The sequence below is a fragment of the Seriola dumerili genome, unplaced genomic scaffold (genome assembly GCF_002260705.1).
Source record: "Seriola dumerili isolate Sdu_G_001 unplaced genomic scaffold, Sdu_1.0 BDQW01000550.1, whole genome shotgun sequence".
In the NCBI taxonomy this organism is placed as follows: domain Eukaryota; kingdom Metazoa; phylum Chordata; class Actinopteri; order Carangiformes; family Carangidae; genus Seriola; species Seriola dumerili.
The window spans coordinates 9,108-23,722 of NW_019174805.1; the positions used below are offsets into that span (position 1 = coordinate 9,108).

At 39.7% G+C, this 14,615-nt stretch overlaps 2 protein-coding genes and 1 non-coding gene across 6 annotated transcripts; 2 read left to right on the forward strand and 1 right to left on the reverse strand.

The window, feature by feature from the left end:
* The first annotated feature begins 596 nt into the window (after positions 1-596).
* Positions 597-5,384, forward strand: LOC111236022 (protein FAM169B-like). Of its 4 annotated transcripts, none has more exons than XM_022764609.1 (9): positions 597-694; positions 1,380-1,531; positions 1,635-1,737; positions 2,356-2,441; positions 2,886-3,048; positions 3,222-3,404; positions 3,818-3,943; positions 4,250-4,319; positions 4,857-5,384. In XM_022764609.1, the coding sequence occupies exons 2-8, from the start codon at positions 1,403-1,405 to the stop codon at positions 4,315-4,317; spliced, it is 858 nt and encodes a 285-aa protein (XP_022620330.1). In that variant the 5' UTR covers positions 597-694; positions 1,380-1,402; the 3' UTR covers positions 4,318-4,319; positions 4,857-5,384. The 4 variants fall into 4 exon arrangements, with proteins under 4 accessions (XP_022620330.1, XP_022620329.1, XP_022620331.1 ...); XM_022764608.1 differs by having other exon boundaries at positions 4,874-5,382; XM_022764610.1 differs by lacking the exon at positions 597-694 and adding an exon at positions 737-787 and having other exon boundaries at positions 4,874-5,383.
* Positions 5,385-6,294: 910 nt separating this feature from the next.
* On the forward strand, positions 6,295-14,521 carry arpin (actin related protein 2/3 complex inhibitor). The gene is made up of 6 exons (XM_022764560.1): positions 6,295-6,451; positions 7,498-7,573; positions 8,009-8,141; positions 9,025-9,231; positions 11,174-11,337; positions 12,997-14,521. Exons 1-6 carry the CDS (start codon positions 6,360-6,362, stop codon positions 13,003-13,005), a joined length of 681 nt encoding a protein of 226 aa, XP_022620281.1. The 5' UTR covers positions 6,295-6,359; the 3' UTR covers positions 13,006-14,521.
* trnap-cgg lies at positions 10,861-10,932 on the reverse strand. The gene has a single exon. It is a non-coding gene; the product is annotated as a tRNA-Pro (tRNA).
* Positions 14,522-14,615: the final 94 nt, after the last annotated feature.

The window sequence follows — 14,615 nt, forward strand, 5'->3', positions numbered from 1 at the left end:
TTAATATGATCTTTCTGAAATAAATATATTGAAGCAATCTGATCTGATCTAAAGTTGGTTAATGTTTTGTATACTATTGTGTGTACTGAATTAATTGATCAAAAATATGGGTCCCATGTTAGCTGCACTGTAAAGTAATAATTACCAGGGTTTAAGAGGTCGGTTCACAAAAATTTGACAAAATCTGTAGGGCTTCAACTAACAATTATTTCTAGGATCAATTAATACGCAGATTATTTTCTTGATTAACTGATTAATTAGTTTGTCTGGAATATGTCAGAAAGTAGGAAAACATGCAAACTATAAGAATATTTGGCATGTTCAAATGTATGTATGTAAATGTATCTAACCAGCAGTCCAAAACCCAAAGATACTCAGTTTACTGACGCACATGACAAAGAAAAGCCTTGTTGTTTTATCAAACACTCTGAACGTAAAATCAAAGTAGGTTTGAATGTCTGTATATTCGAATATTTTAAATGACAAATCTCATGCTTTTATCTTGAAGTCCACCTTACTTTTTCCGGTCTAAAGAGAGCAGAGAAGGAAAAAAAATGGCGTAGAGCCTCTTTCCTAGCAGAGGGTGGCGCTGCAGGTCAAAGGGAAAAAAAGAAGTTAGGGAAGTTACAGGTGGAGCTGACGGCTTCTATCAACACCAGAGAGGCTGCTGTTCCATAACTCATGAAGTCGTAAAGTAAGTGAATTCACTGTGACGTCTTACCAAATTAAGCGTAACCGTTGTGCGAGGCTGCGTATTGTCCTTACGTGTTTTTGGTAGCATTGCTAGGTTAGCATTTTAACGTGCATAAAGCTGTAGCTGCACTTACGTCACCATGAGCAGAGCGTCAGACGTTAACTGTCATTTAAATGCTGCTGTGTTAATGGGTATCACATATTATCACGCAAAAACCTTTTTTCTGAATCACCGAAATTAACTTTTTAAATTCAAATTTAGCTAGTTTCCATTACGTGAAATTATTTCGATTTGAAACATTACCTAATTAACTAACCTACCGACATACATCGTGAATGGACTTTGTGAACGGTGTGACTTAAAAAGTTAATGTTTAGCTTAAACTACGTTCACCTCCGTCAGTTACTGTAACGGATGCACCGATATTACTATAAGGAACTAACAGCTTGCCAAAGAGAATTACTTATCTGCTACTTGTTATTCTGTTTTGGCACGAGCAAGGAAACGTTTAAAACTGCCAGAATCCTTAACGTAATCTGGTGGAGGGACGTTTCGCTCTGTTTGAGAAAACTGGTCAGGTACCCCAGTCACCACTGCTGTCATTGCACCCATAAAGTCAAGGAAGATATTTGTTCTTTGTTGATGTTTTGTACCTGTTGTAAATGTGTATCTACTCCTTAAACAGCTGGGGGTTCCCTATGAGAGGCCATGTACCCTGTAGACCTTCCAGATGTGGGTGACACTGACCTGACACTAGCCTCTGAAAAGTACCTCTCATCTCTGGAGTCAAGACCTAGTGATAATAACGAGTGGCTGGAATTGTCACAAACACTGAAGGTACCATAACTTGTTTTTATAACCATATAACTGATGATTGTGGTTTTTACTATTTCCAGTTGCACGTAGACATAAATATAAAGTTGTCTTCCCGTTTGCTCAGGTGAGGATAACAGCAAATAATGTAAGGCGGTTGCAGCTGTTTGAAGATGACCAACCTGACTTTGCAGTGGTGGCGCTTCACCCTCCTGATGATCCAGCACAAGGTTTAAGACTGCATCCTCATATACACACACATAGACAGACACTCACCGAGTCACCGAGGTCAGAATTTATCGTCGACAGCATGAATCCATGGACGCAACCTGCCTTGTGTCGACAGACCGGGGCCGGAGGTGGTGGGGGATGTTTTCTTTTTCTCTTGGCACACTTTGGGCTCCTTAATAACTACTACTGACCATGCGCATCTCTTTATAGACACAGTTTACCATCTTCTAATATCTACTTCCAGCAGGATAATGCACCATGTCACAAAAACAAAAGTGGTCTCAAACTGTTTTCATTAACATGACAGTGAGTTCAGTGAACTTCAGTGACCTCCCCAGTCACCAGATCTGAATCCAGTAGAACATCTTGGGGATGTGGTAGAAGAGGAGATTGGCAGCACGAATGTGCAGCTGACAAATCTGTAGAAATGATGTGATGCAATCATGTCAACATGGAGCAGAATCTCAAAGGAAAAACATCTTGTGAAATCCATGTCATGAAGAATTGAGGCGGTTTTGCGAGCAAAGGGAGGCTCTGCCCAGTATTAATGTGTTGTTGCTAATAAAGTGTGAATAAATGTATGTACAGAGACTAATGCTTTCTTGTCTACCTTTCAGTGGTGGCTTTATACCTGCATGAGAAGTGGTGGTGTGTGGATGACCTTTCACGAACTTCCAGCAAATCCAGAAATGGCTTGGTGTCGGTAACTGTGCATTTTTACATCTGTTTGTGTGTCAGCTTCACTACAACATAGTGATAAACAGATCAGGATTCCTACACAGGTCTGAACAGTGTGGAAAGAAATACCTCTGCTACTCTTTCAAAGGCTTCCTGTTGAAGTCAAGGCTTTGAACAAAAGTATTTGTTTAAAAAGACATAAAGTACACAAATGAATCCCAAAATACCAGCTAACTAATGTGATTACAATATTAATATATTGAAGTGCATATGATGTTACTAAATTCATAGGAAAAAAAAAATCAAGGTTTTGAATCAAAACTGCCTCCGAACAATGATCGGTGCAGTTAACTTTTTATACAGTATATTCACTGTATTTAATCTTTACCAGAGCCATGTGCATGGTCACCTGTTACCGTTTGATTTCATCTGTGCTGGTGAGCTTCCTGACTCGGCATGTTGTCCCCAGGTGCGGTCGATGATGGAGAGGGTGATCGTGTTCCTGCTAAGTCAGGTAGTGGAGAGGTCTCCACAGGAGGAGGCACTGTTCTCGCTGCATCCCCGCACGGAGAGCTGCAAACTGCTGTGGAGAGACAGCCAGGCGGTCGGCTTCTACACTATCAAACACAAAGGTAGGAGGAGAGTGGGAGGGTGGGAGAGGACAAATGTGATGTTGGGGGGGGGGGGGTCCCACACACACACACACACACACGCACACACACACACACACTACATCCTCCAAAATGATTGTATACAGTTGAATCAACACCTCTCTAAAACAACTCTTCCACTGCTTGTGTTTCAGGCAGCCTGTGTGACAGCTGGAGCGGTCGCTGCTACCTGCTGCCTGTTTTGGACACAGTGCTGGTGAGGAGGAGCTGGAGGAGGAGAGGCTTGGGCCTTCAGATGCTGGAGGATTTCTGCTCCTCGTTCTCCACAGAAGAGTTTGTGGGAGTCAGCTCTCCATTGTCACCCAGCATGGCTGCAGGTCGGCTACGGTCCCACTTTATTCTCCTTTTTTTCTTCCCCCCTTGAGGCCCATTAATTAGTTTTTTTCTTTAACTTTATTATTTAGGGGTAAGTTATGTTTGTAGGAACTCTGCATATTTCCAGTCTTTGGTTGTCAGAGTGTTGCACTGGCTGAATTCATGCCATATGAAAATGAAGTCGTTTTGTCCTGCTGTGGCATTTTAATCTCAGTTCCCAAACTTCCTTACAGTCCCCCACAGAGATCCCAGGTGGTATTGACTGTCTGAAAGCTGAGGAGAACAGTTTTTGATTTTTAGGAAGAAAGTTTGTGAATGCATTGCAGATGTGTATTAAGCCTCTTCTTTGTTTAGTTTTTTTTAGCTAACTCCACAGCAACCTGTTTAATAGTGTGATTGTCTCCTGTGTGTTCAGTGTGCAGGAGATTCCTGCAGCAGCATGAGGAACATCGGGACCGTCTGTATGAGGTGGAGGCTCCGGGGGGCTGGACTCAACGACGAAACATCTGGCTCAATATCCAGCTAGGCCGCTACTCCCTCAGTACAGACAGTATTTTATCTTTTATGTGTGAAGATGTTTGAAATAATTTCATTATCATAAGACAAAACTAAAGATTCCAATGGTTTTTACAGTCTAATACTTTTCAATTAAAATATGCTCCAAAACATATCTTAATGTTGACACCTTGCACCTCTTGCACCGAGGCCTCAAGCAGGGAGGGGTGGGAGAAACCAAGTGTATTGTTTTCAAGTCTCACGCTGGAGCTAGCTTGATTTCCAGAACTTGCATTGTAGCTTTAAGTAAAAGTGAAAGGTAATTAATCTCATTTGACTTGTGTGTTTCTAGGTATTAATGAGGAGAGCAGCCCGACATTAGGAGAAACTGTGAGGAGTGAAGCAGACCATCATCTCTGAAGGTGAGAATCTCAGTTTGATCCCCAGCACAGCTACAGATACAAAATACAAAACCTTTGCTTATAGAAGCTATATCCTACCACTTCAAATATTAACTTGTTGAGTACAAAAACTAAAGAATACAAGGTTTAATAAAGTGGAGTCTATTAGCCCACCCCTCATCCCCACCCCCAACAACCCTGAAGAGAAGAAGCAGGTTCACAAAACATTTGGATGTATGTGTTGATGGAAATTGTCTTGACACTATTGGAAAGCTTTCTGGGAAAAGTAGCAAATGATTGTTGAAGTATACAAGAAAATTGGGAAATGAATCACAGATTCCTTTCAAAGTGGTGAATGAAGAGAATTTACAGTAAATCTGAATTACAGACTGACAGTTGAAGTAAAAAAATAAACTCTTTCTCAACACAAGGAGTTTTTATGAATCACAGTTCAAGGTCCTTGGCAAACTCATGGATCAACTATGTATGATCTGGTTGATGTGAGTCATAACAATGAAGATTTGATTGTCAGAACAGTGCACCTGGAGTGTCTCACAGTCTCTTCTGTTTTTTAGATGCAGACTTACTTACAAATGCAGACTGGACCTGACCTCACTGTGAACATTAAACTGGTAACAGGCTCTTCTGAATAACAAGTTAAACCTTGTGATCCAAGCCAAGGAGGAAGCTCCCGAAGCAGCTAAAAAACACCTTGATTGGACCAGGATGTGGCCCCGCAGCCCCACTGATCTGGACTCTGGACCTCACACCAGGCCCTAAACACAAGTTCAGATGTTTTTATATGGCTGCTCAGAAACCCAAGCCCCATCTTCCTGCACTGCCTCGAGAGAGAAGCCAGATGCAGAGGAAACATGCAGATTCTGCCAAACAAGTGAGAGGGACACGAGTTAAACCATCGATACACACAGTCATTGTCTGCAACACCAGCCCTCAAAAGGAACGGTTCATATGGAATAAGTGGATGATATATTCACCTAAAACATGGGTGGCCACTGTATCTGTGGAATAAAGTTTACACACCTTTTTAAGACTAAAGTACTGCAAATCATACAATAATTATTTGTCCCCTGTGAGGACATTCAAATGGAAGTCACCGTTTCCTTTTCATTTAAAGACAAAGCAAACTAGTAGTAAGCACAGGGGTGATTTTAATTATTCTGGCTGATCAGATCTCGTTCTAGGATTGGTTGGGACTGTTCAGACTATGCTATCTGTAGTATAAACAGGAAATAATGGGGGTAAACAAGGGGAAACAGCTAGCATGGCTCTGTCCAGAGTTTTCACTGCCTCAAATAATTACTTTAATGAAGCTATGTGAGACGTTTAGAGGGGAAATGTGTCTTTGGAGGGAATGCTAACAACTCATAGACATCTATGATTGGGGTGTGATAGCGGGCCCCAAACAGACACTGTTTTTATGTTATGTTATTTCTTGGCTGAAATAGACACATGTTACATAAATATATATCTATCCCAAGGCCTGTCAATATACAGTATGTTGATATTATATACAGCGGGTTCTAAAAGTCTGAGACCACTTTCACAGAATGGGAACATGGACATGTTTAAAATTAATGTGAAATTAATAAGAAAAACATACATAAGAATATCTAACTTTTATATATATGTTTTTTTTTAATAAACTTGGACATATAAATTAAATGTATATTAACAGATATGGCTGCAACATGGTATACCATATAAAAATTCAATACAATATACACACTTTATTATGGGCTTTTCATACATATTAATATATAAACTACTAGAGGATGTATATATGTGATAATAATATATGTCCTTGACATATATGGCAATATCACTCTTGATATAGGTTCATATACGTCATATATTACATTTCTGTGTGGGATAACTTTAAATCTCAGCTCCGCATCTCTTGCACAGCTGTGACACGTCGGCACATGCCTTTGAAAAAACCGAGCGCACCTCTCTCACGCGACTACATTGGCCAGGAAGTCAGGAAACAGGAAAAATTTCGGAAGAGGGGAAAGTTACACGGCAATTTTCTTTAATGAAAAAATGAGCCGAATTTATCACAACACGTCTTTACAGAACAAACCAGTACACAATGAGAAATTTGACCGCGAGTGGTCTCCCTCCACGTATGAAAGGTAGGGGCCCAAACGCTTCTGTTTGCTGACTAAAAGTGACCGTTTTGGTGTGGGAGTCTGGTCCCTCCGCGGTGTTTACCTCCCATTATAATTGATTTTCCCGTAGCGCCCCCTGGGTGGTAAAGATAAGTTAATTTTCGGGGGGGAACATATCAACGGGGGAAGAGACTTGAACGCAACACTGGTCCTCGGATGTTACAGTATCCCGCTGTGATACATTATGTTCCGTGTTAAATGGACCAAACTCCATGGAAAAATCAGACATTTTACTTTCCCGATGATTTATAGCATTTAAGATCTAATGTACAAAATATTAGACATTATTATTGTAAGACATAATTGTTGCTTGGATATTCGGCGTTCAAATAAATCACCAATCAGCACTTAATCTCATTAAGAGTGCAACTTTGGTGTGTATAGTTCCTGCTCGTTTACGCCCTCCATGATGTGTTTAAGTACACTAAAGTGAACAACCCATACGCAAATGAATTCCCATACATGAAATACATGTACTTATAAAATAAAATCATATATATAAAAATTATACATGAAATTGGAAAAAATATATGTAGACATATATATCTAGCCCATACAAATACTGTATGGGCAAATATGTGACATACATATGTTTATATTGTAGACACCCCAAACCCTGTCAGTATATGTTGATATACTGAGACCACTTTCCCAGAATGAAAGTGTATAATAAAGTTAATAAGAAATTAATAAAAACAATACATATAAGCATATACAAATTTTGTATGTATGATAAACATCATGTATATAAATTAGATATATATCATTAACAAATGGTTGCAACAATTCATCATAGATGTTTTTAATATATGTACATATACAAAATTTATTTGGTGTATTTCATATATGTCATAAACATATCTTCATATATCCAGAGGGTGTATATATGTGATAATATAGACATCACTGTCGATATAGGGACATATGTGTCGAATATTATATTTCTGTATGGGAAGTTATAAATGGAAGTAAAATAATTTTAATATTTTGATATTTTTGATGTCACACAGCGGCCCGGGGGTTCTTCTCGAGGGGAAGTTGCTGGATGTTTCCAGACATGCAATCAGTGATATCAATAATCAAAAGGTACAGTAGGCAAAATCGAAGTGTACATATACAGACTCTCTGTAATGTATCTGTATTGTAGATTCAGTTGCTAGTTTGGTCTTTCAGTTCCCCATGCTGTGAGTGTGTATTGGTTTCCTTTTGATTCGGGGGATGATAAGGAAACATTTCTGCATGTGGTGCATCTTTCATTTGTTTTTACAGGTCAACACATTGTTATCAAAGTAAATGCAAAGTAATACCTAATAATTGATGATTAAGTTAATGTCATAAGGATTTCTTCAGACCGTTGACAGAAGCTTTTCATCCCTTTATGCTTTAAAAGAAACACCCTTCTCCAGTGTGGTGTCACACAACTTCAGAGTAATCCTTATCAGTGTTTGTGTTTTGGACAGACTAAACATAAACACACTCAGACAGAAAGAACGGAAAATGTCACTTTCCTCTCACTGGCAGGTCCGTTTCTACGTGCTGTACATAAAACCCAGCCGCATCCACCAGAGGAAGTTTGATGCCAGGGGGAAGGAAATGGAGCCGAACTTCAGTGACACCAAAAAGGTCAACACTGGCTTCCTCATGTCTTCCTACAGTGAGTAGAAAACAAACATTTGAGTGTATGTTTGCATATTTCCTTTCCTTTCCCAAGCATAATTCTGTTCTGAGTGTTTTGTCCTCCATGTAGTTGTTGTTTAAGATTTACTTTGAGTCTTTTGAGTGTCAGCTGTTTTTCAGAGGAAGAAATTTATGAATTGCAGCTGCATCCATGAATCATAAATGTAAGGGACTTAAAGGCGAAAAGTCAAATCTGTGTGAAGGGCTGTTGAAGAACGAGGAATGAATGAATTACATTTGATGTTTTGCAGAAGCTCAGTGTGATACTGACAAAAAAAAACAAAAAAAACAAAACAAAAACATGAAAATAAATAAGAGCAAGCAAAGATTTCGATGATGATTCCAAAGCTCATTCAGTGCAAAGATTCAAGATCTCTCTCAAATTTGATGCAACAATCCCAACTTCATGGTCCACTTACATTCCTAATCAGTTGTCATGGAGATGACTATAGACATGGGAGCTCGGTAGCTGTTGGATGAAGACCGTGTGACATGGTTGAAAACACGTCAAGAAGCTTGTGAGCTGACGTCGAGTTGTATTTTTACAACACAATATATCCAGAACTCCTCAAGGGAATTTTTCACTTGGACGTAAAGATGAACTGATCAGATTTTGGGGGTTCAAAGGTCAAAGGTCAAGGGTGTGGTGTTCTCCGAAAATACTTTTTAGCCATTACTCCAGACTTTACACAACAATTGTGACAAAATTTCACATAATCAGGGATGTAATCTGAGCAGTCGGAGTGGCGCAGGCAGACAACCGCGAGGCCTTAATTCTAGTTTTTATTAGTTTTGTGTCTGTGTGTGTCTGCGGCAGAGGAACTCTTGATTGCTTGGATGTGCGTCTTCTGTCCATACAGAGGTGGAAGCCAAAGGGGAGTCAGACCTTCTGTCTCAGGATCAGCTGTCAGCGATGGTGGACAAAGCCGAGCTGGTGAAAATAAGTGACAAGCACAAACCCGGCGGTACCTGGGCCTTCTGGTACCCGGAGTCAGAGATGGACAAGACAGAGCTGGAGACAGGACAGGACGTTCGGCTGAAGACCAGAGGAAACAGTCCTTTCATATGTCAGTCAGTATTAAAATGCTGTTTTTACTGCTTAACTGCTTCCACATATTTGGTATTGAAAAACAGAAAAACAGTACATGTACAGCGTCCATTATGTCCTCATATTCACATTAAGCCTAAAAAGGGAAGATCACTCTGCTGTCTGAACCCTGCTTTAGTTAAAGTGCAGTACAGGATTAGTCAGAGCTCTCCAATTTGTGTTGACTACCTAAAATGGGTCCTTTTGGTTTTCGTGGTCTTCACGTTGATCAGGCTTGTCCCAGCGTTGACCTCAGTGGCAGTGGGGAGGGAATTAAATTAAACCTGAGTTTTGTTTTTCTGGCCTCTTTAACAGTTTCATAAGTAACCTCAAGGGGACTGAACAGAGTTTGACCTCCCTCATATTCACAAGAGTCATCCAGCCCTGTGATATTCAATAGTCAGTCTTTAGTGCTTTGGGTCCTTTCACATCCTTTCACACCCTATACTTTTACACACTTTCAGGATTCATTATGACATGATGGGAAGTTGAAGTTTTTGTAATCTCCGAGGAGAGTAAGACAAAGCTGTTAAAAGGTAGACAAGTGAGTTAATTATAGAAATTTATCATATATTATATATGATATGTTGATATGTTTTTCTCAAACGTTTGAAAAACAGATCATTTATTATTGGGTCGATCTGCAGCTCAACCACAAACCACTAATAGTTTTATGTAGAAATATGCCAAAACACACTTTTGTTTTTTGTACTGTGGTTTAGAAAACACACAATAGTCGTGTGAACTATACACTGCTTATAGTTAATTGGGTACCACATCCAAATCCACCAGTATATGGAGAAAAAAAATGACTTGTTAATAAAGAAATGAATTAATAATCACTTAAAGAAATAAATGCAGAAAACATGTTATTTAATACATGAAATAAAAAACACACAAAATAAAGCTGTAATTAATAAATAGGTAAGTTTTAATAGATAGAAGAGAGAATTAATTTGGGAATAAATAAATATATGCAAATTTATTTCTACATTTCTACAAATCATTTTTCATTTATACTAATATTTTTTAAATTTAATTCTGTATTTTTGTGTCTATATGTAAATAAGGGAGGTGGTAAACTCTTGTATGTTAGCTGAGTAAACCAGACAGAAGCAAAAGATCCTGCAGCTAGCTAACATCACAGCAGGTGCACAGGTCACACTTCTTTCGCCAGTTATGTTTTACAGGTAGGTTACCGCAAACCACTGTATTAACAGACAGTTGTCAGTTTATTAGGTACACTAAAACAACAGTCCTGCTATAAATCCTCCTTCGTGAAGGTTATAAAAATGATCAGTTTGTGCAGAACCCGTATTATTCAAAGAGGTGCGCCTGTCGTTCTGCCTACCCTCATCGGTTTGAACGGGAGAGACAAAATAATAGGAACGCCTGTTAACATAAAGCAGTGCAGTTCAACGGCCCCACAAAATCCTCATTTATATTTGGCAGACACTTTCATCCAAAGCAATTTACGAGAGAGGGACATCACTAACGCTTCAGCTCATAATGCCCTGTACAAGTCAGTGAAACATACATTAGATCCTATTGTGATAGGAAATATTTGAGGGCTTTTTCCAGCAGCGGTCACTGTATTATTCCAAACAACGGGCTCGTCCGGGATTTGAACCCGGGACCTCTCGCACCCGAAGCGAGAATCATACCCCTAGACCAACGAGCCACATGAAGGAGGATTTACTGCAGGACTGTTGTATTAGTCTTAGCTAGGTGTCCCTAATAAACTGACAACTGAGAGAAAAAAGAAATTTGAAAACACCCACCTGTTCAGACCTGCCTGGTTTTTATTTATCTTTTATTCTTATGTCTCTGTTTTGTCTGTTGCTTTACATCTGAAGCACACTGAGCCGTCTGCTTCTCAAATCTTCTCTATAAAACTCGCTGTCTTACTTTTGTGCCTCCAGTCTCCCTCGCCAAAATGGATGGCGGCACCGTGACCAAGTGTAACTTTGCTGGAGATGAAAAGGCTGGAGCATCGTGGACAGACAAGATTATGGCCAACAAAACAGACACGGGCGGCTCTCACAAGCCCGGAGGAGAAGGAGAAGGAGCGGAGGAGGACGAATGGGTGAGAAGCTCATACACATTCAGTGTGTGTGTGTTTATTTACTCAAATTTCAGAAGTTCAAGTCCAGTGAATAACCTTAAATTGGGTAAAGGTAAGTGGTAAACTGCCCGAGGTAAAAATATCATGATAAACAGGCCTTTTTCAAGGATTGAGAATAGTTAATTTACAGTTTTCCTCCAGCAATTGAAGTAAACGAAGCCTTGAACATTGATGCAAACGATTCCTACAAGTTGATGACTTACAAACCCTTTGTACAAAACCTGTCACCATACCGTCTGATGCATCATTAGGACAGTACTTTAGTGCAGGAAGTAGCACTGTATGTTGCTCTCAGAGCGGTGAGGCAAAGTTAAATAACAAAAGAAGACAGGCTGGTTGGTCAGAGGTTCAGCCTTCAGCAAGATAATGAGCCAAAAACATTAGAGGAACAGAACCAGGCAGGCGGAGGCTTCACATGATGGAAGAGCAGCACAGTCTCCAGACATGGAGCTGGTTTGGGATGAACTGGACAGAGGGTGAAAGCAAAGCAAACCACAAGTGCTTTCTGAACAGTGTTTCATTTCCATTGTAAAAGGAACATCACAAGTTTGTTCAGCTGCTGAATAAGTCAGACTTTCAGATTAAATTTAGCTCAATAAGAAGATTTCATGATTTTTCCAGTTTTTAAAAATCTTCAATTGTTTTTTTCTTCTATGCTTTAAATTAAGAAACAATGAGAGATTTGAATTATGTAAATTTAAATGACAGCTGGAAAAATGGAGGTGGTCTGAAATTTTCACTGAGCACTTTAATAGGAACAACATGCTATTCCTGGGTACTTCCTCCCTGTGCTCTCAAAACAGCCTCAATTGATCATAGATTTCACAAGATGTTGGAATCTTTCCTCTGAGACTCTCTCTCCATGTTGACATGACTGCATCACATCATCTCTGCAGATTTGTCAGCTTCACATGTCACCGTCACGTTCATGAAACCAGTTTGAGGCGACTTTTACTTTGTGACATGGATCATTATCCCGCCGGAAGCAGATATTAGAAGATGAGGAACTGTGGCCGTGAAGGGATGCACATGATCAGCACGATGTGGAATTTTAAGACCATGATTGCATGGCATTAATGAAACCACCAGCAGCTGCAGCTGCAGCAGCAGCAGCAGCAGCAGCCTGGACTGTTGAGACAAGGCAGGTTGGATTATGCTGCTGCTGCTGACTCTTACTACCTGCTGCATCCTTCAGACCAGGCTCTGTTCCTGTGTCCTGTTTCCACTGCAGCCTCAGATTTCTGTTTATGGCTGACAGGAATTGAAACCCCCTGCTGTTACAGCTCATCCACCACAAGACTGGATATGTTGTTCATTCTGAGAAGCTTCCCGGCTCACCACGGTTGTAAAGGGTGGTTATCTGATCTGGTTGTCGTCCTCAGAGCTGCTGCTCACTGGATGTTTTCTCTTTTTCTTGAGTAAAAACTCTGGAGACTGTTGTCAGCATTTTCAGAAATACTCAAACCAGCTTGTCTGGCACCAACAGTCACGTCAGGGTCATTTGATGTTTGATGTGAAGATGAAGTGAAGCTGCTTCAGGATATATACAATATGAAGGTGATGTGTTAGACACAGAGAAACCAGAGAAGCCTCACTTCTCCCTCCTTGTTTCTCTCTCAGGATGAGTGAGGAAACCATCTCTCCATCAGCCTGAAGTCATGGCCCCGTTCCAGCCTCGAGGTTGAACTCCTTCAACTTGGCTCCATTCCTGTCTCTCCGTCCTTGGATCGGACTCCCACGTTCCACCGGGGTATTGAACCTCTTACATATGTGGCCTTGGGGCTTGAAACCTTGCATCACTTCAACAATATGGGACTAGATCTTTCCAGCTCCACAGTGTATCCGGCTGTTAGCTGCGACTGTGTCTTTGAAGCTTCACCCTTTTCTTATATGCTTTGGATTAAATTCCAACATTTATATGACTGGAACTACTCTTGCCTGTTTGTGTCCACATGGACTGTACCACAATACAACCATAAAAAAAAATGTTACATAAACTACACGCAGATGGAATTAAATTCTCTTTACTGACTTTAATATTGCATCCAGGGCAGGCTAACTTTCCTGTTACTGATTTGAAGGCAGTGGGAGATATATATTAAACACCTACAGTATATCTATCACCTCTTATTCAGAAAGAGTTATTTCTGTTCATTTAAAATCACAATGAAATGTGCAAATTATAATTTTATGTTGTTTTTATGTTGTTAAATAAGAACATTTTATAAGAAAGGAAGTGACAAAGCCCCCTCACCGTATTAATCTATTTAAATAAAACATTTTTTAACTCTGCAGTAGTTAAAATAGCACCTGGAATAATGACGTAAAATACATATTTATCACCCCTGTGTTTCCCTGGAATATTAATTCAGTCTGAATGAGGCTTTAGATCGTTAAGTGGTGTAATCACTGATTGGGTGTCACTATCTAATCTCCCCAGACGACATTCCCTCACAACAACAAACACAAATAAAGGCTGGGGCATCTGCTTCAGCATGATTTAATTCTAATGTCAAACTGGGATTGTGCCTCAGAGTCCTGCATACATCCTGTCCTGATCATAACTGATGATGACGCCCAAACACACCTCAAAGTTATTCCAGTGGTGACCTGAACGATACTGTTCCCCATCATCATGATGATAATCATCTTGTTATCAAACACAACACGCACAGTTTCCTCCAGGTGAAACAAACTGAGGTAATGGATGAAAGGGCTCATGTTTAACATGATGTTGATGTTTTATTATTAAAAATAACAATTTCAGCGACGTACAAGAATAATTTGGTTCATTGATTAAAACATATATAATACACATATTGACATGTTTACTAAAACAAACAGATGAGGTTATGTCCTTGGGTTTTGACTGGTCAGGAAAGTAGCAGCATCAAATTTGAGCTGTTTTTCCACCAAATTCATATTTGCCATGAACTTAATTTATCAAATGGAAGCTTCAATCCATTTTTCCACTGTAAGCAGTTCAAACTTTGATTATAAAATTGATGCTGTATCAGCATCATGTGCAAAATCACAAACAGAGGAGTAAAAATCTTGTTACTTTGCCCATTTTCATTGAATATACTGTATAAATAATGTATATGCGTGTATGCTGTACATAAACACTGCTTTGTTTTTACTGCCACATTTCTCCACATATATCAGTTTTTGCTGGAAATGAATCTCTCGTTTCATGGATTATTTTTCCAGTTCATTTTCCTGCCAAAAATAGACCAGAA